The sequence below is a fragment of the Mirounga angustirostris genome, unplaced genomic scaffold (genome assembly GCF_029215605.1).
Source record: "Mirounga angustirostris isolate CCGP_5_RB_7025 unplaced genomic scaffold, mMirAng1.0.hap1 SCAF_6, whole genome shotgun sequence".
Taxonomy (NCBI): Eukaryota; Metazoa; Chordata; class Mammalia; order Carnivora; family Phocidae; genus Mirounga; species Mirounga angustirostris.
Window position 1 is genome coordinate 142,856,005 of NW_026991714.1, and position 26,977 is coordinate 142,882,981.

General features: G+C 43.5%; 1 protein-coding gene, 1 long non-coding RNA gene and 1 pseudogene across 5 annotated transcripts; 1 reads left to right on the forward strand and 2 right to left on the reverse strand.

Moving 5' to 3' along the window:
• Nucleotides 1-5,541: 5,541 nt before the first annotated feature.
• On the reverse strand, nt 5,542-7,055 carry LOC135364806 (uncharacterized). The gene is made up of 2 exons (XR_010412591.1): nt 6,804-7,055; nt 5,542-5,896 (listed from the first exon to the last, which is right to left on the reverse strand). It is a non-coding gene; the product is annotated as an uncharacterized LOC135364806 (long non-coding RNA).
• Nucleotides 6,115-26,053, forward strand: DENND10 (DENN domain containing 10). Of its 4 annotated transcripts, none has more exons than XM_045878951.3 (9): nt 6,115-6,261; nt 8,501-8,697; nt 10,952-11,031; nt 14,028-14,176; nt 15,171-15,282; nt 16,084-16,184; nt 20,490-20,597; nt 22,010-22,104; nt 24,576-26,053. In XM_045878951.3, the coding sequence occupies exons 1-9, from the start codon at nt 6,207-6,209 to the stop codon at nt 24,750-24,752; spliced, it is 1,074 nt and encodes a 357-aa protein (XP_045734907.1). In that variant the 5' UTR covers nt 6,115-6,206; the 3' UTR covers nt 24,753-26,053. The 4 variants fall into 4 exon arrangements, with proteins under 4 accessions (XP_045734907.1, XP_045734908.1, XP_054364401.1 ...); XM_045878952.3 differs by having other exon boundaries at nt 6,127-6,261; nt 8,481-8,697; XM_054508426.2 differs by lacking the exon at nt 10,952-11,031 and having other exon boundaries at nt 6,127-6,261; nt 8,481-8,697.
• LOC123845608 (ATP synthase F(0) complex subunit C2, mitochondrial-like) lies at nt 19,137-19,567 on the reverse strand (annotated as a pseudogene).
• Nucleotides 26,054-26,977: the final 924 nt, after the last annotated feature.

Below are 26,977 nucleotides of genomic sequence, written 5' to 3' on the forward strand. Positions count from 1 at the left end.
CCCGATGCGGGGCTCTGGGATCATGGCCTGAGCCGAAGGCAGATGCTTAACCAACTGAGCTACCAAGGCATCCCAAAAAGATTTTTCTTGATTCAAACTTCCACTGGGAGAGGCACAGAAGAAAGTAGGATTAGTCCATTTGGTCACTGAGGAAACAAGCACACAGAAGGCGGGCAACGTGAGTGAGGTTTCGCAGCCAAGATGGGCAGAGCTGAGCTTTGAACTCAGGCTCATCTGTTTCCACACCCCAACTCCTTCCATCTATGACAGTGCAGCTTTATTGCTAAATGTTAAGAATGCCTCCCCTTCTCCACCCTCTCTATTCCTTTTCCCTTAACTTTGTGAACCTGTCTGGCAGGTCTGACAGCACCCAGGAGTGAAATGGAAGGGAGGGAGGTGTCAATTCCTTTCTTCTCCCACCTGCCCATCTTCTCCACCCCTGCCTGGTATCCTGAGCCTGGCCACAGCCTTCATTATCCCTCCCTCCCTACACCCACCACCATCTAACTCAAATCCTTTATTTTAGTATCTGTCCATCATCATCTTCATCCTCGTTTATTTTCTGCATGCTGCCTATGTGCCAGAGACAAAGGCAGCACCTGTGGGCCTTGGCCACATGGGGCGGCTCCCTAACTCATTCACGGAGAAGAGAGAGTGCCTGACATGCATCAGGGACCGCAGGGGACACAACAGGAGCACCCCAACCTGGAGCAAGAGAGGCAATACACTGAAGATGCTTTCCTGCTCTTCCGCCTCTGAGATTTTCTCCTTTTTCTCTTTCCTCAAGTTTGGATCTTTAAGTCTGAAATCCCAGAAGCAACAGATCTGGTTATGCCTTTCCTCTTCCTTTTTCTGTTTTCTCACCTGAAGGTAAGGTGGTCAGAGGCAAGAATTCTGCTGTGGTTATCTCGTGTATTTATCTCCCCAGCCTTTGGCTCTTGGCACAGTACGCTTTGCAAATGTTTGCACTCTGTGTAAGGGAAGTCGAGTTTTCCTGATCCTATATTCCTGCCAGTTTAATGGAAAATGATTCCCTAAGCCCAAATACCACAGAAAATTATGTATTTTGAGCTAAATATGTCTCTGTAAGATTCAGCAAATGACCTTGATGAAGTGGAAAGGACAGGAGATCTGGGGCCTATGGATTTAACATGTTTTCTCATTTTTTCTGTTTACAGTTGTTTGTAAAATCTAGAAATGCCATCAGTGACTAAGCCTGTCATTTTATATACCATTAAAAAGGGAAAAAAAACCCACTTTCAATTATAATTGTAGGAGGCATCCCTATTTTCAGGGATTTTTTTTTTTTTAAGATTTTATTTATTTATTTGACAGAGACAGAGATAGCTAGAGCAGGAACACAAGCAGCAGGAGGGGGAGAGGGAGAAGCAGGCTTCCTGCTGAGCAGGGAGCCCGATGTGGGACTCGATCCCAGGACCCTGGGATCATGACCTGAGCTGAAGGCAGATGCTTAATGATTCAGGGATTTTTTTAATTTGAACTACTGCAAGCAATAAATACAGTATTTTTTAGATTGTGAAATGGAATTAAAAGGAGGAGGAAAAATAGCTGGTCTTACTCACCTAAAGAAAACCATTTTTTTTTTAAAGATTTTATTTATTTATTTGACAGAGAGATAGAGAGAGAGCACAGGTAGGCAGAGAGGCAGGCAGAGGGAGAGGGAGAAGCAGGCTCTCCCCTGAGCAGGGAGCCCAATGCGGGGCTCGATCCCAGGACCCTGGGATCATGACCTGAGCCAAAGGCTGCCGCTTAACTGACTGAGCCACCAGGTGCCCAAGAAAACCATTGTTATTAGCACTGGCATATTTTTCAATGTTGTTCTATGACATTTTTACAGTTATGGACCTTATACTAGTACATTTAATATACTTACATATTAAATATATACATTTATACATATTAATAAATATATATTTATACATTTCCAAATATGTATATTTACATTTTTATTATACAGTTCATACCTTCCTTTACCTCATATCCCTAAAGTAAATTGCTGAGTATGCACTTCTCCATTTTGATAGACACTGCCAAACTGCCTTCCCAGAAAGGCTTCAATTCATTAACACATCTTCTTTAAATACATAAAACCCATATTGAACAAAACAGGGTATTTCCTAGGTGAAGTCAGTATGAACTGTCACAAACTCAATAAGCAGTTATGCTCATATTGCTTTTATCTTTCTTAATAAATTCTAGAGCATCCACCTGCCTTATTACCAGTGAATTTGGTATTTCTTTTTTTTTTTTTTAAGATTTTATTTATTTTAGAGAGAGAGAGAGAAACAGAGTGCCACGAGGGGGGAGGGGCACAAGGAGAGGGAGGGACAGAATCTCAAGCAGGCTCCACGCGGAGATCATGATGTGAGCTGAAGTCAAGAGTCAGATGCTTAACCGAATGAGCCACCAGGCACCCTGTGAATTTGGTATTTCTTAAGGGTTTCTTTCCAATTGTCCCACACCCCAGGGGCTTACTCTTGGGCCAGCAAACAAATCCATGGAGATGTGAAGTCGTTCTGGGCATTCTGCTTCTGGTTGTGGCTCTCACGGTCTCCCAGATCATTCTGGAAGACTGAGCCTGCAGCATCTGGCCACCATACAGTGACCTGTGATGTTCCTCAGGGCACAGATCCTAGTAGTGCTTTTGAGGGGAGGAGGAATGCTCTCCCCAATTCACTGATAAACTCTTACTCTGGCTCCAGCAGGCTAGGGCTTGTTCCACAGTCCACCACTCCAGGCACACAGACCCTTTGTTGCTTTCTCTCCTTGGAGCTCTGGGGATTCCCTCGGGAGTCCGCCACATCTTAAACGTTCCAGCCACAAAAGGACGTGACTATATCCTAATCCCAGACAAAGGGGCAATTGCCCATCCCAGGAAGACTGCCAGTGAACTCAAGGGGCCCACACCTTTACTGCAGAGAGAAGAGGAGTTTACCCTTAGTGATTCAAAGGCAATTTTTTCAAGCTTCTCTTTTACCTGAGAAGAGGGGGAAGCCCCACAGAAATATAATCTCCAGTAGGGAGCTTCAAATACATCCAATACAAGTGGCCGAAGAGTAGCCATATTGGTTTCCTACGGCCACCACCACAAATACCAGAGACTGGGTGGCTTAAACAACAGAAATTTATTTTCTCACAGTTCAAAAGGTTGAAAGTCCAGGATCAAGGTGTTGGCAGGTTTAATGTCTTCTGAGGCCTCTCTTCTTGGCTTGCAGATGCCTTTCCTCTGGGCAGGCACACCCCTAGGATCCTTTTGTTTGTCCAAATTTCCTCTTCTTATAAGGACACAGGTCAGATTGGATTGGGGCCCACCCTTACAGCCTCATTTTAACTAACTTACCTCTTTAAAGGCCCTGTCTCCACAGATGATCACATTCTGAGGCAGTGGGTTTAGTGCTATGCTACGTAATTATGGAGTCATTCCAGCCCATAACAGTAGCTGAAATATGGTAGGATTTTGTATACTTATCCTAGCTGATTGGATGACAGTGACCTTCACCAAAAGCAGATATTTGAGGTGCAGATTGATGCAGGTTGGTGTATTGTTGACGTTAAAGGAATCCACAAGGGGATCTATTTTCCCTGCAAACACTTCATCCATAGAACCTTGCAAGAGATTGCAAAGGCCAATGAAACATGAGTGCAAGTGTCTACATGGCTTCCAAACTGATTCTGAATCTGTATCCCACGCCTTAGCCCCTAATACGTTTGTATTTTCTGTGAGAACTAGCAACATTAGTAACTATGTAATACAATAGTAAACACAGGGAATCAATCCAAGGGGCATAATTCAGGGTGCTGCCCTCCGGAAGTTCAGTCTAATGAGAGAACAGAAGAGCCATATATACTCCAATCCTAGTTCTATGGCCAAATGCTATTAGACCTTGGAAGAGGGAGAAATTAATTTTGCCTGGGTTTAGGGAAGAAATGGTATTTGAACCTTGAAGATGTAGAATTTTTCCCAACGGAGAGAGCAGGTAGAACAGGGAGACTTGTTCAAAATACAGTAGCACTGTGATCATAAAGTAAAAAGCAGGAAACATATTGTCATTAGTAGCTGACGGAACTAATCGTATTTCCATACTCAAAGTATTATTCAGTTAAAATTACTGAACCAGAATTATAAGTATTAACTTGGATAAATATTTTATTATTATTTTTTAAAAGATTTTATTTATTTATTTGACAGAGAGAGTGAGAGACAGTAAGAGAGGGAACACAAGCAGGGGGAGTGGGAGAGGGAGAAGCAGGCCTCCCGCCGAGCAGGGAGCCTGATGCGGGGCTTGATCCCAGGACCCTGGGACCATGACCTGAACAGAAGGCAGACGCTTAACAACTGAGCCACCCAGGCACCCCTTAACTTGGATAAATATTTTAAAAAACAAAATTGAGCAAAAAGGCAACTTACAAATGAATACAAATAGCATACAACAGAATGGCGGGCTTTGTACACAAGTGATCTCTTGTGTAGCTGGAGTCCCCTTGCTTGGGCCCACATCCTGCTACCACTTGCAAGGTATGTGATCCTGGGCAAATTGTGTCACTTTTCAGTTTTCTCGCCTGTAAACTGGGGCTCATAATAAGATTTATACACAGTGGTATTGTGAGGATTTAGGGAAGTAATACAAGTAAAATACCTAGAACAGCATCTGCCATTCATTGAATGTTAGCTACTGTTGTACTGGTGTAAAGTTTTAAAATAAAGAGTACAATATTTTGCTGAGTGAAACGTACAAATAAACCAAAACTTAAAAACATATAGGAAAATGACAATGACCACATGTAGAACAGTGGTTATCTCCGTGGGACAGAGAGGGGAAGGAGATTAGAGAAGGGAAGGGCTTCAACTACATTTGTAATACTTTATTTCTTAAACTGGGTGATAACCACATGTTTTTCTTCAATTGGTATATATTTATGAAATATTTCATATTAAATATTCTAAAACATATCAAATGAGATGGGGGTGGGTTTGTATTTCTGTAGACACCAAAGACCCTCCCTAATTAATTCGTTTTGTGGGATTTGGGGTTAGAGGCACAGAGGCTCCACAAGGAGGGATGCACCCGAACTGCCTGGCTCCTTTTCCTCATTCAGATCTGGGTTTAAATAACCTTCCTCAGAGAAGCCTTCCTCCAAACCTATTTTATTTTATTTTATTTTATTTTTTTAAGATTTTTTTTTTTTTTTATTCATGAGAGACAGAGCGAGAGAGAAAGGCAGAGGGAGAAGCAGGCTCCCAAGGAGCAGGAAGCCCGATGCGGGACTCGATCCCAGGACCCTGAGATCATGACCTGAGCCGAAGGCAGACGCCCAACCATCTGAGCCACCCAGGCGCCCCCTCCAAACCTATTTTAAAGCAGCACACCCCCTTCACCCTCTAACACACTGCACTATTTTATTGCAAAGCGCGTATCACTCTAGGCTGTTTTAGGATTATTTTATTTCGCAGTTGTCTGTCTCCCTCCACTAGAATGTTCTGTCTTGCTCAACACTGTATTCCCAAAGTCTTTTCAAATCTTTTTTTTTTTTTTAAAGATTTATTTATTTATTTATTTATTTGAGAGACAGAGAGCACATGAGAGGGGGGAAGGTCAGAGGGAGAAGCAGACCCCCAGCCGAGCAGGGAGCCCGACGCGGGACTCGATCCAGGGACTCCAGGATCATGACCTGAGCCGAAGGCAGTCGCTTAGCCAACTGAGCCACCCAGGCGCCCTTCCCAAAGTCTTTTCAAATCTTCAGGTTTTCTTGTTTGTTTTTTTGTTTTTTGTTTTGGGATGGCTGGCTGGCTGACTGAATGAATGACTATCCTTCCTCCATACTCAGGACGCCTCTTTTTAGCCGGTCTGGAGGGCACAGGTAGAATGAAAAAAGCCTGAGGAGGAGAGGGAAGATTGCAGTAGGTTGAGGAGAGGGCTTAAGAAGATGTGGATTAGGGGAAGTGAGGGAAGCTGCCGACGCTGATTGTTTTCTGAGGGTAGAGAGTCACCGGCTGAACGTGAGTTGGAGAGCCGGAAGTCTAGGCGTCGGGGGCGGGGCCTCCAGGGCGGAGGCGGGGCCCGGGGAGGCGGGGCCTTGTAGGAGGGTGGGGCCGGAGGGTGAGCGTTGCCCCGGAGGAGAGGCGGGCCTGCGAGCGGGTTGCTGGGAGCGTTGAGCTGCTGTTGCTGCGGCGGCGGCGGTGGAAAATGGCTGCCGCTGAGGCGGTGGACCCTCAGCTGATGCTCGGAGTCGGCCTGATCGGTGAGGACGAAGGCTCCCTGCCCCGCAGGCCCGCGCCCCAGTTCCGCCTCCGCCTCCGCCTGGGCTGGGGTGGTCTCTGCTCCCGCGGCCTCCGGCGCCGCCCGCGGTGAGGAGGTCGCGGTCCCCTCTGTTGGGCCTGGGCCGGGGGCTGCGGGGCCCGGCCTCCTCGGCGCGGGGACTCGGTCAGTAGCCCTGGGCCCGTCCGTCTGCGGTCTCGCGTGGGACCCGCTCGGGCCGGGCAGCGGGGCGGAGGGGCCCCGGGCCTCCTCCCGGACGCCCGGTGCTGCAAACGAGCCCGGACATCGAGGGTGACCGAGCTCCGGCGGCTGCAAGGGGGCCGCTGCACAGGCGGGGCGGGGGCTGGGCGGAGAGCGGTCGAGGGCCGCGCAGCTGGGAGGCTGCGGGGCCGACCTCGGAGCTTCGGGGAGCCACGCGTGACTGCCCGCCCTGCGCCGGGCTGGCCCGGATTATGTGGGTTGAGCGGTTCGAGTCTCGGTGGCTAACTGTGCCAGCCCGAGTACTGAGCGTTATGCACGAATTACCTCCCGTTAGACTTCTTCCACGGCTCCGGGGGGTGTAGGTCATGTTTGATGGCCACATTTTGGAGAAGCAGATGGAAGCCCAGAGTGCTATTTGTGCCGGACGCACGCTAGGAAGTGGTGGAGCCAGGTTTGGGACCCTTGCAGCCTAGCCACGGAGCCGCAACTCGTACCGGTGGAGGAACCCTGCATCATAAGATAAAGCTCATGCACGTAGCCGGAGTGCCCACACAATCTCATATGGTGGGGTCCCGGTTAGTTTTGAGGAAATAGTGGTTGAGGAAGTACGTTGGGATCTTTGGGTGTGCCTGAGCCGAGTGCAGTGTTTCAGGGTTGGGTGTTTCAAGGAACCATTCATCCCATAGGCTGCAGCGAGCGCCCGGTTGCTTGAATGACTGTCGGTTCCCTGCGTGCCATTGTCCTTTGAAATAATATTCTATTGAGATTTTTTCAAACACCGAAACATTCTGTTCCTCTAATGTAGAAGAACATTGCTTGCGTTTAGCAAAACTGTCTGTATTTTCAGTGTCTCAAAGGAGTGCATTTATCTGGGAATGGCTTCCTGTATTTATTTCTGGTGTGATTTTTAAAACAAAACCTAATTATTTCAGGCATCTTAGTCCTACTTGAAGGTACTTCTGAATGAGGTTGGGTTAAATTCTGACTTTATCTGGTAACAGATGAAGATGACTTATAATCATTTTAAATTCAGCAGGTTTTGTATTTTTCATGTGGACACGGATTTAAAAGGGATTTGCTTCAATATAACGGTGGGGGAGGGAGCGCCTGGGTGGCTCAGTTGGTTGGGCGGCTGCCTTCGGCTGGAGTCATGATCCTGGACTCCCAGGATCGAGTCCCACATCCGGCTCCCTGCTGAGCAGGGAGTCTGCTTCTCCCTCTGACCCTCACCCCCTCTCATATGGTCGCTCTCTCTCTCAAATAAATAAATAAAATCTTTTAAAAAAATAATAATGGTGGGGGAGAGCTCTCTCTCCCCCTTATGAAACGAGGAGGAGCCAGGTGTGTGTAGTTGCTGGCACTGAATGATGGAGATGAGGGAATTCATTTTTTAAAATTCTCTTTTCTAAATGCTTGGTATTTTTCATAATAAAATTGTTTTTTAAAACCTGTAGAGTAGATCAAAGTCTGCATCCTTCCTGCTATATGTGCAATAACTGTTTTTCTGAAGTTTGGCTACATTATTGAGGTGTTCACTTTGATGATGAAACTACATACATGATGGCATAACCATTATTATTATTATTACTATTTTAAATACAGAATTTGCACAAGCAGTAACGTTTCACCATTTTCTTCATCCCCAGTTTTGTTTTTAACAAACCCTTCCTATGTATTTATTAAAGATCCTTCTCAATAGATAAAAATATAATGATGAGTTTATGAGAATTTGTGTGGGAGGGGAAGGGTAAAGGGGAAAACCTCTACCAAAGCTGTAAGGCTAAATATTCATTCACGATTTGTTATAAAAGCTTTTTACTCAGGTGGCCTAAAACTCAAGATCAGGAGAGCTAGATAATTTGACCAGTAGAGGTAGGTGGGAATTTGGGGTCACACGTGCTCCGGGATGCTTTGTAAAATGGGATGTTAAAACTGATTCCACTAAGTGCTTCTGAGTAACCAATCAATTCACTTCCTTGCTGCTGTTTGACATTCTCACAGTGACCATCTTTCCACCGTAGAAAAGGACACAAATGGAGAAGTTCTGTGGGTGTGGTGTTATCCTTCCACGACAGCTACTTTAAGGAATTTACTGCTGAGAAAATGCTGCCTTACAGATGAGAGCAAACTTCTCCATCCCTTCGTCTTTGGTCAGTACAGAAGAACATGGTTTTATATCACAACAGTCGAAGTTCCAGATTCTTCAGTTTTGATAAAGGTATGACTGCATAAAGGTCAAACAACCAAAAATAATTAACGTGATGTCACATTATTCCAGTCACTCTTAGCTTTTGACATTATCATTCACGTACGCTTTTGAAAAATACTAAACATGATTTTCATTGGGAATGTTCCCTTTCAGGTTTCACTCATTTATTCTATAAACTTTTGTTGGTGTATATTATATGACTGACCCTGTGGTTGGTATAGTGAAGCCCTTTCCAGGTTATACTCTTTTGGAGTAGAAATGTAGAAGAACTTTAAAAGTCATGACTCTGATTAATAAAAGTGGAAAGAAGCATTTTTCTATAATGAAAAACTATTTTAAAGGATAAAATTATCCTTGGCATAATTAAGAAAACTTGTTTCCTTTGTGGATGGTAAGGATATATTAAGACTAGAAAGGAGAATTAAGGAAACTCATGTATTCGGTAAGCTTTTTGTGTGTGTCATTTGATACGAACAGTATCAATGTGACATGTTGAAAACCAGTATGTGGTCATTGTGGGCTTTCCTAATCCCAAGCAACCAGCACTTTTTTTTCAAAGAAAAGAAATATTAGAAAGTGGCTAAACTCCTGGCGTGTTCCTAGGTGGGAACTTCCTTTACCTTCCAGGGCTGCTTTTATAACCAATAACCAGACTATATGAAGCATGTCCAAGATACCAGTTTAAATGTAAGGAATTACATTTAAAATAACAGGAAGGCAACTATTTAAAACTGCTAGAGGTTTGGGGCGCCTGGGTGGCTTAGTCGGTTAAGTGTCTGATTCTTGATTTTGGCTCAGGTCATGATCTCAGGGTCCTGAGATCGAGCCCCAGGGCAGGCTCCACGCCCAGCAGGGAGTCTGCTTCTCTCCCTCTGCCGCAGCACCCCCCCCACATGCGCATTCTCTCTCTCTCAAAATAAATAAATAAAGTCTTTAAAAAAATAAGGAATTCTAGAGGTTTAAGATGAAACAGATTCATAACTAGAAAATGTAAATTGCAAAAAAGATAGTTTTCATTGTGTTATAAAAGCTTTGGTTTAGGGGCGCCTGGGCGGCTCAGTTGTTGAGCGTCTGCCTTGGGCTCAGGTCGTGATCCCGGGATCCTGGGATCGAGCCCCGCATCGGGTTCCCTGCTCTGCGGGAAGCCTGCTTCTCCCTCTCCCACTCCCCCTGCTTGTGTTCCCTCTCTCGCTGTGTCTCTGTCAAATAAATAAATAAAATCTTAAAAAAAAAAAAAAGCTTTGGTTTATGTTCATTAAGTTCTTGCTGAGAGGTCTTAATGTATCCTCAAGTAGATTTAGCTATGTTTTGCCTGTAGTCTGCCAAACAATAACAACATTGATTTCAAATCTGTTCTTCAGATTTGAAAAATAGCAAGATGTAGAGATAGTTCTTACACTTCAAAATATGCTTTCTAAAAATCATATTACTCATAATGAATAATTTTCTTAAATTCATAAATTTCTTAAATGCTTTACTTTTTATAATGTTCTGAATTTTGTCCCATTAATGGAAATAATAGGTATATATTAGCAGAAATTGATATTTATAATAATAGAGGCATATAGATAAATGAAGCTTCTTGTAATAATCCTTTAGACTATATGGCATTCTACAGAGAATTGACTATTTCAGGAACTGTGTGATTTTTTTTTTAAGATTTTATTTCTTTGAGAGGAGAGAGAGAGCACGAGAAGGGGGAGGGGCAGAGGCAGAGGGAGAAACAGGCTCCTGCTGAGCAAGGAGCCTAATGCAGGACTCAATCCCAGGACCCTGGGATCATGACCTGAGCCAAAGGCAGACGCTTAACCAACTAAACCACCCAGGCACCCCAAGGAACTGTGTGATTTTTACTGTATGTATTTTTGTTTTCTATCCTTCTGTTTCATTAATTAATAGCTGATAAATTGGTAGGTCTAATAGCATTTCTAATTCTGCTTTGATGAGGTTAGGGGACTTGAAATGAAAACTCACATTTTTGATACTTGAAATATGTTTGCATTTTTGAAAAAATTTTAACTCTGAAAGTATTACATTCTTATCTAGGAAGTTAAATATTTATGTATATATAAGTATATGTCATTTATATGCATGTGTATATAAGCATAAAAGTATAAAGAAGCAAGTGAAAACTTGGTTACATTTTGATCTTTTCCTTTTAATGCCGGTCTGTCTTGTACAGAGGTTTGCTAGAATATAGTAATAAAAATTAAATCTGTGAAAGTGTCTTTAAAAAGTATACTTTTTTGTTTCTTTTGGACAGGTGACTCATTTTTCTATTGTTCTGACCGCCAAAGATTTTAACCCAGAGAAATATGCCGCCTTCACTAGGATATTGTGTAGGTCTGTATGAAAACTGTATTAAATGCTATCATACAAAAATGAAGATCTTATCCAATAGTTACATAGCAGATTTCTACACCAAGGAAGCAAATTTCAGCCCTCTGCCTCCCCACCTTAATCTTTACTTGCCCTCCAGAAACTGTTTTGTAAAGAGGAACTTTCTCTTCTGCTTTGATGACACTTCTCCTCTTATTTGGGAAAATGGTGGAAGGGAGGAGAAAAAGCAGTTTACACAACTATTGCAGTTCCTGGGGATTTTGAGTCACTTGCCACTTTTGGTCTGCTGCTTCTACTCATTTCCAGTTTAGAACTTTCCTTAGCAGGATGGATAAGTTTAAAAGTGCTGGTGAAGTGATAAGCTGGTTCATAGGTGTCAAAGTCTGTGTGTGGGAGTCATTTTGGGGAAAATTAACAGGCATTTTGAATTATGCTAAAGCACAGGAAAATATTTCTTAGCTGGAATGCTGAGAATCTGATGAATTGGTTAATTGTGATTCGGGTAAACTTTAGTTTCATTCCAGCTATTGAAAAAAATTATGTAAAATATACCAATCTGCTTTCTTGCCTTGGTAAGTATAAGCAGTAGAGTTAATGAAATCTTTCTTATATGTTAGGGACATTGGTTTTTCCTTAATCAGGGCTTTGAGAGATTTTGTTTTTTTTAATATTGTTGTCACTAGATAGACTTGTAATTCTAATGTTACGTATTACAACCTCAGCCCTCAGGCTTATTATGCCCAATAAGTAGTTTTGGGGTGGGGGGTAAAAGGGGTTGTTTTTGTTTTTCTCACTATAAGCCTGATAAATGGTTGCTTTTTTTTTTTGCCATTTTTGTGTATATACATATCTATAGCGGAAGTCTACTTTCTCATTACTTAAGGGTTTCAGGTAGGTTATATTTTGACAAAATGAAGTTTTACTGGTTTTGCAGCCAGCTGTGATAAGAGAGGCTTCTTGCTCTCGTAAGTTCCAGGTATATAGTGCACTGTGGGACACAAACAGTTGTCTGCTACTGTCGCACTGACACAAAAGGAGATTATTATCGTTAAGAAGAGACACCATCTAGAAGCCATGAGCTAAAAACACTGCAAAGTTGTTTGTGAACAAACACGGGACTCTCATTTCATTGGATTGGGTCAAGGTTAGGTTACCCAATGAATTCACTGGGAAATATCCGGGGGCCCAGACTGTAAGGTTGCTTTAGACCCCACTTCCTGCCCAAGAGGAAGCCCGAGGGGTTCCTCACCTTCTGTAGCGCCATGGCATTGTTGCATTCTGGACGCTTCTCCTGTCACAGTTGAGGAGAAATGAGGACTCAAAGCTATTGGCAGCCACCTCCTCTGCCCCCCACCCCTTACTGCACTTGCCCTCACCTGTGTTCATACCCACACACTCCTGCACGCACACATGCACACACACTTACCTCACTAACATGACTGTGTGCACAGGCGCATAGACCAACTCTTTTCAGTGATGCTGAGGTTACCATGGAGGGGCTCCCTTCCATCTCTGGGGAGAGGAGCGGGCAGCATGCCTTCTACAGTTTGCTGCTCACAGTGGCCGTGGGAAGCCCACATGAAGGGGTTCGTTCCCTGTGTGGGGTCCAGGTCATTTGCCATGACCCCCTTCATCTTCTCGTCCCTCCAGCTGGTGGCCGTGGCAGAGAGCCTGGGTTGCCTGCACACGGAGTCAGTTGTCCGTGCCTGGTGTGGCAGCCTGCGGCCAGCCCATCTGAATAAGCTCCCCTCAGTTGCACTTTGTGGTTTTCCTACAGAATGATTTTGGGGGAATTCCTCCCTCTGTTCAGTATTTCATGGCCCAGGTTGTCATGGAAAAAGTAGTCTTACCCTATTACTCTTCCTATGTTTCTCTTCTCCATTACTGCATATGGTTATCTATTTTACAGTTTTAATGGTGTGTTGTTTGTTTAGTGGTTGTAATGTAAGCACATAGTAAAAAATTACAATACAGAAAGGTATACAATGAAAACTAAGTCCCTTCTTTCCCCTATTCCCAACCTCCAAATGGAGACATTTTCTCCATATAGAAACGTGTGTATGAGTTCATGGGTTTGATTATCTTATATGTATATGATAGCTTACCATATTCATTGTTCTCTACCTTTTTTTTCTCAGTTTCTCAAAAAACACAATGATTGACAGAATTTGGTTAGTAGTTAAAACACTTGCTTTTCTTCACTTAAGGTACAATAAATATGATTTTCAGTTTGATCTGTTTTAAACCATGATTTTATTTTCTTTCCAGTTTTCTATCCCTTTAGCTACTAAAAGACCCAAGTAGGCCCAGTCCTGCTTCTCAGGCACAATTTAGATTTAGTTATTCACAGGAAGAGATTTTAGGGGAACTGATTTTAGGGACTGATTTCACATATGAGCTATAAATGCAGCCAGTTTCCTGTCAGCATTTTCTGGAACTTGATGATGAATATATCTAGAGTGCATTTATCACCAGAAACTTAAAAGAGTTTGGTTTCTTAATTATCTAAATATAGCTACCTCTGGTAACTCTGATAATAAATACAGGTTCTATAATTAGTGCTTTCTCTGTGAACAACGCAAAACTCCTTCCTTGTCAAAGGAAGTCCCAGCAATAAGATAGAGTTGTTTCGACTAGAAACTATTTGTGAACGTAAGATATACAGAGAGATAAGTATGCCATATTTTTAAGAATAATGGGGCCTCAGAGAGTCCACAGCTTATTCTCCTGCCTGAGTGGACGATAGCAGACTTCCCCAGATGTAAGGAGAAAGCCACCTTCCGGGAATTGTTGAAGGTCTCTCGAGTGGTTATTTTTTTGATACACTTTCAAATTAAATTCTAGAAGTAGTCATATCATGAAAAGATTCAGGCATTCAGAAGTGTATTAGCAAGTTGACTTAGATTTTGTAGTAAGGACCCATACGTAGCCTTGGTTTGCATTGCTCCGTGTGGTTCATGCTGAATAAAAGCTTGGTTGCTTTTTGTCTTTTCTTACAGAATGTACCTGAAACATGGGAGCCCAGTTAAAATGATGGAGAGTTACATTGCAGTTCTCACAAAGGGGATATGCCAGAGTGAAGAAAATGGCTCTTTCCTTAGTAAGGATTTTGATACCCGAAAGGCCTATCTTGCAGGCTCCATCAAAGGTAAAAAAAAAAAAAAAAGGCACAGAACAAAAACCCATCCCAGATAGTTCCATCCCAATAACAGTAATATCCCCAAGCCAGGGCAATCCTCATTAGACTGATACTCCATCTTCCTGTATACTTTCATCTATGTAATATTTATTTGTTAAACAGGAGGGTAATTCAACTTCTACATTGCCTTATTTGATTAGAATTCTATTTAGGAAAGCAGGTTTTTTTGGTGGTCCTTTCCATAGGATTCTGACAGTTAATATAGAAATGTTCTTTCACAGGTAAGCTGAATCTCGCGGCTTGAGTCTCCACTGACTTCCACAGTTTTTCTTTCCTTACATTTTAGTAGTTACTTCTTCCATGTGGAGAGCTCCAGCCCCTGACCCAGCGTTCTTAACTCCCCACCTTTCTCTCCTAGCTGGAATATCCCAAATGGCAGTACAGCGCCGAGCCACAGACTTCAAGGTCCTTAAAAGGGAGGAGAGGGGAGCTCGGAGGGTCATGCTACCTGTCATTCTTGTCCTCCCACAGCGCTGTGTTTGCTCTTGATCCTACTGTTCTATACCGTTTCGAAGCATCCCTGTTGAAGTGTTAGGTTTGTCCAGCTATCTCAAAAGGACCTAAGTCATGACGTGTGTATGTGTGTGGGGTGGGGGAGGGTGTCGGTGAACTTTTTTTTAAAACGTAAGGATTTTTCATGACAGAAAGATGCTGGTTCCCTTCCTATCATTTATTCTACTTTCTTGTGGCTCTGGCTTCATCTCTGCATCCAGCACAGAATCCCTTGGGGGGCAGGTTGAGGCTGCTATAGCATCCATCCTAGGGAGCAGATAGGGATTTCTATGCCCATCAAGGGCATGAGGTACTTCTTTTCTTTGTTCTCTCTATTGAAAATACTTCTGTATTCTGTATATAGAAAAGAATCTCTGGAAATACAAAAAATCCTTTTCAATAACAATGTTATTATTTAATGCAGTAATATTTTAATTTCTTGTGTTTTAAGATATTGTATCTCAGTTTGGAATGGAAACTGTTATCTTACACACAGCGCTGATGCTAAAGAAAAGAATTGTCGTCTATCACCCCAAAATAGAAGCTGTCCAGGAGTTCACCAGGTATTGTCTCTGGTCATTAAAAAGTGGAGGCTTTGTTGGCAGCCATTATGGGTCAATCTGTGTTCCTTTGTGCGCTGTTCTGTTGCACATTTGGTATAAATAGAATGTGTTAGGCTGTGGGTGAAATGCCATTTTGGTCTAATGTGTCAGGTGAGATTTAGTACTTCGAGGCCACTGAATTTAGGCAGATTCTTCTTTAAATTTAGAAGTATGAATACTTTAGAGCAGGGAGTTTAACCGTTTCCTTGCCAGACAGTAAATATTTTAGGCTTGTAGGCCATAGGTTCTCTGTCCCAACCACCCAAGTGCATATGTAAATGAATGAGCACGTCTGTGTTCTGGTTACAACACAAACAGCCAATCCATGGTCACAGTTTCCTGACCCCTGTTTTAAGTCATTCATTCATTTTTTCCACTTTTACCACAGACTCTTTCTTCTTTTTCTTTTTCTTTTTTTTTTTAAGATTTATTTATTTGAGAGAAAGAGAGCACATGTGCGCAGGTGGGAGGAAGAGGGACAAGGAGACTCCACACTGAGCGTGGAGCCCACTATGGGACTCAATCCCAGGACCCTGGGATCGTGACCTGAGCAGAAGGCAGATGCTTAACCGACTGAGCTACCCAGGCGCCCCTAAAACATTGCATTACTTTAACTTGAAGCCTGGAGGTTTTGGCACGTTTAGCTTTCGTTCTCCCCTCTGTTTCTGATAGCCAGTTTCCTCCTGGGGAAGAAGAGGAAGGAGGGTGGGCTGAGTCAGGTGCGGGCCAGCAACCATTTGAGTTCTTGCCTTAATTCCCTAGGACTCTGCCTGCCCTGGTGTGGCATCGACAGGACTGGACCATACTTCATTCCTATGTGCACCTGGATGCCGATGAGCTGGAAGCCCTGCAGATGTGCCCAGGTAGGTGACAGTATCTCAGGGGAGGAGAGCCTTGGCTTTATCCAGGGTTGTTGTTGGTTTGGGGGAGTATTTTTGCATTCCTAAAGGGAATAATGATTTATTATTTCTTTGGTAAATGCAACCAATTCTTTTTCCTTAAAAGAATTATTTTTAATTTTTAAAAATATTGCAGTAAAATATCCATAGTACAAAATTTACCATCATAATCATCTTTATATAATTCAGAGGCACTAAGTACATTTCACTTTGTTGTACAACCATCACCAAAATACGATTTATTTTTAATTTGTAAAGTTTCCCTGTCAGTGATTTGACTTAGACTTTATTTTGAGCCTTTGCATATTTTTTCTCAAAGGAAAAATAAAATTATTTTTTAATGATGTTATTGTACTTGTATAAAAATTTTTAATGTTAAGATTCTGAGAATAGGGCACCTGGGTGGCTCGGTCGGTTAAACGTCTGCCTTCGGCTCAGGTCATGATCCCAGGGTCCTGGGATCGAGTCCCACATCGGGCTCCTTGCTCAGCAGAGAGCCTGCTTCTCCCCTGCCTGCCGTTCCCCCTGCCCGCTGCTTGTGTTTGCTCTCTGTCTCTCTCTCTTGCTCTCTCTGTGTCAAATAAAATCTTCAAACAAACAAAAAAAAGATTCTCAGAATAAAAACAGTATTATTTATATCTGTAGGAATTCTAATATTGTGGTGACATAGTCTTTTGTTTTTGTTTCTTTAAATTTAAGGTTATCATGCCCTTTATACTTTTATGGTCTTAAAAGATTCTTTCATAAAGTGATAACAATAATGATAGATGATAGGGGCTTTTGTTGTTGCTTTTTCAATTATGAAAAATTTCTTACATATAAACCAAAATGCAATATTTATGCAGGTTATAAAAAAATAAAAGAACACTCACAGACTCACCAGAGATGAAAAAGTAGAATACTATCTGTACCTTGAAGCATCTCATGTGCCTTCCCATCTCATTCCTCACTCCCTTCCTCTAGCCCCGTACATAGAAACACATATCTCTAAATAATATATTGTTTAGTTTTACTAAACTAACTTTATATATGTGGATTCATGATATATGAATTCTTCTGTGGCCTGTGTTTTGGTTTTTGTTTTATTTTTGCTTAAAAATATTTTTGTAGGATTTTGTATTTTCATGTGGCTATTTGTAGTCTCGTTCATTTTTGCTGCTGTATAGGATCCCATTAAGTGATATACCATAGTTTATTCACTCGGACTTTTTTCCTTATTCTTATTTATTTATTTATAAGATTTATTTATCTATTTCAGAGAGAGAGGGAGGGGGAGGGAGAGAGAGCAAGTGGGGGGTGGAGAGGGGCAGAGGGAGAGAATCTCAAGCAGACTCCCCACTGAGTGTGGAGCCCGATGCAGGGCTCAGTCCCAGGACCCTGAGATTATGACCTGAGCCTAAATCAAGAGTCAGTCACTCAGTGGACTGAGCCACCCAGGCGCCCCTCTCATTTTTCACTTTTAAAACAGTGCTGCTTTGGGCATTCTTTTTTTTTTTTTAAGATTTTATTTATTTATTTGAGAGAGAGAGAGACACAGCGAGAGAGGAAACACAAGCAGGGGGAGTGGGAGAGGGAGAAGCAGGCTTCCCGCTGAGCAGGGAGCCCGATGCGGGGCTCGATCCCAGGACCCTGGGATCCTGACCTGAGCCGAAGGCAGACGCTCAACGACTGAGCCACCCAGGCGCCCCTGCTGCAGGCATTCCTATTATGGGTCTCTTGGTGCACACATGTAAGACTTTCTCTAGGTCATACGTCAGGAAGTAGAATGTCTGGGTTATAAGGCAAGCAGATTCTCAAGCTGCAAGGTAATGGCAAATGTTTTCCTCAGAAATTGTACCAATTTACCCTCTTACCAGTGTAGGAGAGGTCCCATTGCTTCATGTCCTCAACAACACTTGGTTACTGTCAAACTTTAAAATGTTGGCCAACTGGGGTGCCTGGGTGGCTGTTAGTTTCAGGTATACAAAGTAGTAATTCGACAGTTATATCCATTATGAAACATTCACCATAATAAATTTACTCACCATCTTCTCACCCTATTAAGTTATTACAGTATTATTGACTATATTCCCTATGCTGTACTTTTCATCCCTGTGACTTATTTATTTTATAACTGGAAGTTTGTACCTCTTCATCTCATTCACCCATTTTGCCCATCCCCTTACTCTAGAAATCCTAATTTTTTTAAAGACTTTTTATTTATTTATTTATTTGAGACAGAGAGAATGACAGACGAGAACATGAGAGGGAGGAGGGTCAGAGGGAGAAGCAGACTCCCTGCCGAGCAGGGAGCCCGATGCGGGACTCGATCCCGGGACTCCAGGATCATGACCTGAGCCGAAGGCAGTCGCTTAACCAACTGAGCCACCCAGGCGCACTTTTTTTTGTTTTTAATTGTACTGCTGAGTGAAATCTGAAAAATCTGGTAGCTGTTATTTTAGCATCAGTTCCAAACGTCTGCTAATTCTTGAGTTGCCCTGATTCCTTGAGCATTTATTGTTTCTTCCTTTTTTTTTTAATTTCTTAAAAAAAAAATTTTTTTTTTTAATTTTTTTTATTTATTTATTTATTTTTTTTAAAGATTTTATTTATTTGACAGAGAAAGACACAGCGAGAGAGGGAACACAAACGGGGAGTGGGAGAGGGAGAAGCAGACTCCCTGCCGAGCAGGGAGCCCGATGCGGGACTCGATCCCGGGACTCCAGGATCATGACCTGAGCCGAAGGCAGTCGCTTAACCAACTGAGCCACCCAGGCGCCCCCCAATTTTTTTTTTTTAATTAATACTGTATTTATTTATCTTTCCTCTGTCACGCCCTGAGCCAACCACTTTCCCCAGGCTGCCTGGGGAGGTATAGGAAAAGGAACACACAGGGCAGATGAGACTCGGGAGAAAGACCTATGGGAGGTGGAGACGGCTCCTTCACCTGGTGAAGAGGATGAGAAAGGCCACCATCAGGCACAAGAGCCCCATGGCCTCTGAGAGGGCAAAGTCCAGAATGGTGTAGGAGAAGAGCTGTTGCTTCAGAGAGGGATTCCTGGCATAACCAATGATGAGGCTCCCAAACACAGTCCCAATTCCAGCCCCAGAGCCAGTGACCCCTACCGTGGCAGCCCCAGCCCCAATGAACTTGGCTGCTATATCGACGTCCCTTGCAATGGCGCTAGTTTGGAAGCTGCGGCTAGGAATAAGAGAGGTCAGGGGACGTGGGGCTGCCAGGCCGCTGAGGCTCTCATCTGTCGGTGTCTCTGGTGGTTTTCGCACCACTGCAGACAGTGATGGGCTCAACAGCTGAGAGGTGCCCCGACCAAGAAGGGGGTGGAGACAAACTTGGCACAGGTGGACATTTTCAGGGGCTGAGGGGCCGTGGCAGGAGAGCTGCTCCCAGTGCAGAGAAGACAGAGAGTCCTTGAGCATTAATTGTATCAGATCTGAAACCGGTGAAGGATGATGCAGCTCCCAGCATGCTGTCCCTGAGAAAGCCGGGTGTTTGGCTGTGGTTTCTTAGAGACAAAGACCTAAACGGGGACCACTGGTCCATAGAACCCTTGCCGCCTCGGCCTTGGCATCATTCTTGACCTGAATAGCAATGACTGAAAAGTAAATGCCTTCTTCCTTGACACTAAAATCTAGTTTGGGGTCATTTAGAGTTGTATGAGCTTCTTCAGGCAACTGACAATAGTGAAGTCTTAAGAAATGCCGGGGCACCTAGGTGGCTCAGTTTGTTAAACGACTGCCTTCGGCTCAGGTCATGACCCCAGGGTTCTGGGATCGAGCCCCACATTGGGCTCCCTGCTCGGCCGGAAGCCTGCTTCTCCCTCTCCCACTCCCCCTGCTTGTGTTCCCTCTCTCGCTGTCTCTCTCTTTCTCTCTCTCTCTCAAATAAATAAAATCTTTAAAAAAAAAAAAAAAAAGAAATGCCCAGGGTACAGCTGATGTACCCTGAATAAAACAGTGAAGAAAAGCACCTGATGAGCTTTTTTTTTTTTAAGATTTTATTTATTTATTTGAGACAGAGAATGAGAGAGAGAGAGAGGGAGCACAAGAGGGGGGACCGGGAGAGGGAGAAGCAGACTCCCTGCTGAGCAGGGAGCCCGATGTGGGACTCGATCCCGGGACTCCAGGATCATGACCTGAGCCGAAGGCAGTCGCTTAACCAACTGAGCCACCCAGGCGCCCCTGATGAGCTTCTAGATTCAATTCTCTTTTGATACATTCACAATAGGATTTGTTCCTACTCCAGTAATGTTGGTCATCTTTGTAATGCAGGTTACATCGCTGGATTTGTGGACTTGGAGGTGAGCAATAGATCAGACCTCTATGACGTGTTTGTGAATCTGGCAGATAGTGAGATTACCATTGCTCCACTTGCAAAAGGTTCGTTCTCTGTTCTGTTCTGTTGTTGATACAAAATGTCATCAAGCGATTGTACTTTTTAAAAATACTTAATTGTTAAACATTTTAATTCCAGTGTAGTTAACATACAGCGTCATGTTAGTTTCAGGTGTACAGTGTAGTGACTCAGCAGTTCAATATGTTACTGCTCATCAAGATAAGTGTACTCTTAATCTCCTTCACCTGTTTCCCCCATTCCCCCTGCCTACCTTAAGCAGTTCTGGTTTTTAGGCTGATTCTCTAAAACTGGTATTCGAGGGCCTGCTTAGCATGCTGTGCTGAAACTGTAGGCATTTTTCTGTGTCTAGAACACGACGTTTATTCTTATGGGTCTCGCCATGGTAGCGATACATTCAGGGTGCTTAGGCCATACAGTATATGTTAATAAGATAGCCTCTTTATCTTGTTTCTCCAGGTCTCTGTTGAAACAAGCTGTATTAGGGATTTCTTGCTGCATAACAGATCACTTCTAAACTTAGTGATTTAAAACAGCAAATATTGGTTATCTCAGTTTCAGGACTGACTTAGCTGAGAGGTCAGTTGAGGTCAGCTGAGACGTCCTTGCCTGAGGATTCAGTCAAGATAACTGCCAGTGCTGCAGTCCTCCGGAGTCTCGACTTCTGAGTTAACTCACGTGGCTTTAGCAGGAGGCCTCACCACGTGGGCCTCTCCGTAGAGCAGCTCGAGTGTTGTCATGACACAACAGCTGGCTTCCCCAAGAGCGAATGGTCCGAGAGACAGAAAGACCACGGTGCCTTCTATGACTCGCTCTCAGAAGTCATACGCCAGTTCCTCCATGTTCTGTTTGTTAGAAGGAAGTCATTAAGTCCAGTCCACACTTAAGAGAGGGGAAGTATGCTGCCCCCCGCCCTCGAAGGACAGAGGATCAAAACAGGTGTAGAAGTTGAGCAGCGCACAAGGGCTGAACATGACTCCTGTGTGGAAAATCTTTTTGAAAGATGTGTCAGTAAGCACAGGGGAATGGAGGTCATGGCCTTTTGTAAAGCCAAAGTGATAAGAAACTAGTGGTGGCCCGGGCCACTTAAACTGCTGAAGCATTAGGACCAGAAGGGGTGGCCATCTCCCTGCTGCCTGGGGTTTCTCCGGGTCTATAAAGTGGGCCCATCTCAGCCAGCATTATGCGAATGGAGTTTGGTCCTTGGAGTGACAACAGAAATGTTTTTATTTTGAACATGAGGTATAAATCGTGATTATGCTCACCTCTTAGCACATCGTCCTACTTGGGCTCAGTAATAAGATGGAAATGCGGGAGGTTGTCAGTTGGTTGTTTTGGAAGTTCCTTCTGTGTGGTTGTTTACCTTTTCAAGTAGACAGCATGGTTTTTATTATGTAAACTTGTAAATATTCACATAACATGTGCTTGATCTCACCAGAGGCCATGACAATGGGCAAACTACACAAAGAAATTGGCCAGCTCATTGTTCAGTCTGCAGAAGATCCGGAGAAATCAGACAGCCAAGTTATACAGGTAAGTCGTCAGTCCTCCGACTTCCTGAGAGTCCTGAAACGGTGTAGCTGGGCGGGCTGTGGCAGGGCTGCATGGTGGCTGGGGGGCAGAAGCTCAGACGAGGCTCTGTGGGACAGCCCTGCTGAAGATGAGCAGGTGGGGGGCACCATAGCCAAAGAGTTATCAGGCTCTGGGAACAGATATATACAGGGGGCTGGTGCTGAAGGCCAGCGTTTGTAGTGAGAAGTGTCACCCCCCAGTGGTCTGGAATGCTTTTCTGGGCCGCCAGTGCATTCTGTGCTCCTAGCAGAATTTTTGGAGAGGAACGCATTGTAGAGAGAAGGTTGCTGCTGAGCAGGGGAATTTAGAGAGTGTCTTAATCTAGCTTTGATGTATTGTGTTCAGAACATCAGTAAGCATATAATCAGATCCCTGCCAAAGTGGGCAGCCTCTGGGATCACACCCCGCAGGGCTGGCTGCCTGTGGGGTCTACTTGCCTCTGGGGTTTACCTGTCAAGCTGACCCCGGTGTCCACATGGACCCGCCCCTCTCCCCTTGCCAGATGGGATAGTCAGAGAGTTTATTTAAGCCTCTCCATGTGGTGATAAAGCCCCTCCTCTGCACTGCAGCCTGCCCAGTCTCCTCTCCTGTCTGCTGTCTTTTTGCATTGCGCCCGGTCCCAGCTCTTTGCTCCTCTCCTGGGATACACTTCCAGCCCGGCCTCTCCCAGGCCCTGGCTCATCTAGACCCTCGTGTCATCCCATGGGGGCCAGAGGCCATTGTCTGCATTTGTGCCACCTGGGGGGGCCCCTCTGCTAAGCATGCCCTACTCACCTGTTTGGACCTGGCTCTTTTCTCTATTTATTCATTCATTTACCCGGAAGATATTTATTGAACACTATTTGTCAGGCATTGGGCAAGGGATACTGTGGGGAGCAAGTCCCCTGCCTTCATGTCTTGTATTTAGTGGAGTAGATGAATAGAAAATAGTGTAAATGCCAGATCATTGTGAGCCATGATAAATGCTGTGATAGAACAAGAAGTCAAGGTAGAGAATGTTAGAGAAGGACTCAGACAGCTCTCTGAGGAGGGAGCCTGCGAGCTAATAGATGAGAGAAGCCACGGCTTTGATGGGAACCCACCAGCAGCACTGTTCTTTCTGTTCAGTGCTGGTGGCCCATCCAGCTCTGGCCAGGAAGAGTGGGTGGGTCTTGTCCTAAGGACCTGAACACTGAGACTCTTTCTTTCCGTGTGGATCGTCATTGGTAATCCATCCCTCTGTCAACATTTGGGTAAAAAATTGACTTCTTTTTTTTTAAGATTTGTTTGGGAGAGAGAGTGTGAGTGAGTGGGGGGAGGGGCAGACTCCCCTCTGATCGGAGAGCCTGATGTGGAGCTCAATCTCAGGACCCATGAGATCATGACCTGAGCCAAAACTAAGAGTCGGGCCCTTAACCAGCCACCCTGGCACCCCAAAACATTGACTCTTTACAATGTTGGTTAACTATGTAAGTATGAGTTTTGAATTACTGTTTTTCATGGACTAAAAGTGATACATAGGTGACTCTGTATAATGTACGAAGAAAGTGCCTGGCATATTGTAGGGGTTTGAAAATATTTGAATGAATGAATGATGTCAGCAAACCAAGAAAAAGACATGATTTAGTGTCAGCTCTGGTGACTCCTCAGCCATGCAAAGTGCTGTCAGTCAGTAGGAGGAATAAAGCCCATGTGACAGGTGCTGGGTTACTCACCCCAGGCAGGAAAGGACTTCGGGAGGAGACCTGTTCTAAAAATAGCAGGGTTCCTCAAAAAGTTAAACACAGGATTACCATAGATCCAGCAATTCTCCTGGATATATATGAGAGAGAATTGAAAATAGGGACTCAAGTATTTACACCCATGTTCATAGCAGCACTATTCACAATAGCCAAAAGGTAAAAAGTAACCCAAATGTCCATCAGTGGATGAATGGATAAACAAAATGTGCCTAGAGTAGGATATTATTCAGCCTTAAAAAGGAATGAAGTTCTAACTTGTGCTACAACATGGACGAACCTTGAAAACATTGTGCTAAGTGAGAGAAGCCAGACACAAAAGGACAAATACTGTGTGATATCACTTATATGAGGTACCTAGAATAAGCAAATTCATCAAGGCAAAAAGTAGAATGCTGGTTACCAGGGGTTGGAGACGGGGATGGGGAGTTACTGTTTAATGGGTACAAAGTTTAGGAGGATGAAAAAGGTTCTGGAAATGGATAGTAGTCATAAAACTCTGTGAATGTACTTAATGCTGCTGAATCATTCACTTAAAAATGGCTAAAATGGCAAAAACAGGACACTGGTTTTTCTAAGTTGTTTTTAAAAAGTTTCAGTTTTCCTAATTTATAGTCTGATAAACTTAAAAAATAGCAGCAAGAATTTTCTTCGAATGCAACGATTCATAATTTTTGATGCTAACAAATGGCATATTTTCCTGTTCCATTAAAGGATATTTCCCTAAAAACGAGAGAAATCTTCACCAACCTGGAACCCTTTTCAGAAGTTTCTGGTGATGGAGAAAAGCTAGTTCTCAATTTTGAGGCCCTAAAGCAAAGACGATTTCCACCAGCAACAGAAAACTTCCTTTACCATCTAGCGGCAGCTGAGCAGATGCTGAAAATCTGACTGTGACGGTGTATCACTGATGAATGATAGAAAGCTCTCTCACCACGGTTATCCACTAACTATGTAAAATACTGAAAATAACAATGAAAATGTTATATTTTTAATGATTTAATTGAAAGTATTGCGATTTGACCTGAAAAAGCCCTGAAACACATGAAAACCCTTTCTCTTTTCTCCTGATTGGTTTCCTGCCTGCGCTCAGTGTTGGACAAAGTGCTGTAACCACCATAAATAACATTAGCAATGGCGTGGCGTCTTGGAGTAAGAGAGAAAAAGCTCTGCCAAGTTCTTGTGCAAATCACAGCAAACCCAAAAGCCTTCATTATTATAAGTTCCAGTTGTCTCATTGCGTAGCCACCAACTAACAGTTTATTTTCAGAAAGCTGCCTGAAATTTTGCTTTATATTCTTCTAGGAAGAACTTTTATTCCTCATGAGGAACTCTACTTTCTGAGCCAAACTAAGTTTTCTGCAGAACAGTCTAGAAGATCATTCAGAAAAGATCCTGCAGTTGCACTTTCTTGTAAAAGAAAAGAATTTTTTTTTCTTGGCCTTTGAACATTTTTGCCTATGAGGATTTTGCATAAATTTTATACTTAAGTAGACAACTTTAACAATCCATATTTATACTGTCGCAGAGGTAAGCATCTGGCCAACGTAAGCCACTAGGACTCTTTCATTAACCCTGTTGCTGGCAATGTTCTTTTGAAAAAGATGCCAGTCCTTATATGGTGGAGTAAAATAAGAAGCCCATTTTGGATGTAAATATGTAAGTGGGACAGCATCTTTCCGTAATTGCCAAGGCCAAGACCAGAGAGTGTCTTCTTTGACCACATATGAAGGTAACTGTTCTTGTTCAGGTTATGTATCTTTTTCATAGTTGGAGACCTAAAAGTCACAAAATAAGCATGGAGGTCTAAATTATGTATTTGTTATTTTATTCTATGTACTCAAATTAGTTATGAAAGGTTATTTTACACTCACTACTGTTGTCTAGAAATCTTACCTACCCAGAAAAATGTTTGTAAAAAAATCTTTATTAGGTCTTTTATTCTTTGTGTTAGACATTTGTTGAGTAAAAATAAAAAATAGCCTTTTTCCCTCCCTCCTTGGGTGGGGGCAGGGGAGGATGTGGAATGAGGTGATGTTTCTAAGGCAAACAATTGAAAATTAAATCTGCACTTTATGAAAACGAGTATGAACATCTTTATCTCCCTCATTTTTTGTATTGCTATATCAGCTAATGATCAACGTTGTTAAAATTACAGATTATGATGCAGAAATAAAATGGAAATATTTTGATACTCTGTAAGTTTTAGGCAGCTGAAGAATTGTGCCCTCTTTCTGTAATTCTCCCCACTTCGAACAAAAGATAAAACCCTTTTGTCAATGCAGATGTACTGGGGAGTTCTTGCAAGACCTGTTTGAAAGTCAAGGGGTCCAGGCTCCCTTCTCCCACCCCTGGCTCGCCCCCTGCTCTCCCTGCCCTCGCCCTTCTCCCTCCCCCACTTCCTAGGGCTGGCACTTCAGTGTCTTCTTTGAAAAGATGCTCTCGCATTTCTACTCTGTCACCTGTTAGTGGCCAAGCCTCCACCTGGGGCCTTTGTATGAGTGTTGTTCTTTAATTTTGTTTAGTGTACACCTGTGGCTATACTGAGCCATCTGGTAGAACTTTTTTTTTTTTTTTAAGTAGGCTCCAAGCCCAGCGTGGAGCTCAACGTGGGGCTTGAACTCACCACCCTGAGATCAAGACCTGAGCTGAGATCAAGAGTCAGACGCTTAGCCAACTGAGCCACCCAGGCGCCCTGGTAGAATTTTTTTTTTTTTTTTTTTTTACTGATTTTTTGTTCTTGTAGGCTGTTGTGAAACCCTTTTAACCAAATTTGAAGATAACCTGTGGGACCCTGAAAGCCACAGATAGATTCCTTGACGATTTGGGGCAGGGTATGTTGGAAACATCCTCCAGTACGCCGACGTTTGGGTGCCTGCCGTGTCGTGCATGGTGTTGTATCCTGGGCCTTCCCTGATGCCCAGACACACTTCCTGCTCTCGAGGCACAGTTTACGGGGGCGCAGGGACAAGCAGGCTCTTCTGCTGCGGTGTGGCGAGTGCTAGACACAGTATGAGTGCTATGGGAGCACACAGAAGGGGCACCTAATTCAGTACTGTGAATCCTGGAAGGCTTCCTGGAGGGAGTGATGCCTAAGTTAGACCTGATGCATAAGC

What these genes read in the sequence shown, in the direction of transcription:
- DENND10 (XM_045878951.3), top strand. Translation starts at nt 6,207, where the DNA reads ATGGCTGCCGCTGAGGCGGTGGACCCTCAGCTGATGCTCGGAGTCGGC. An exon ending in AGCCCTGCAGATGTGCCCAG is followed by an intron (nt 16,185 to 20,489) that starts GTAGGTGACAGT and finishes TTTGTAATGCAG; the next exon opens with GTTACATCGCTGGATTTGTG. An exon ending in CATTGCTCCACTTGCAAAAG is followed by an intron (nt 20,598 to 22,009) that starts GTTCGTTCTCTG and finishes TGATCTCACCAG; the next exon opens with AGGCCATGACAATGGGCAAA.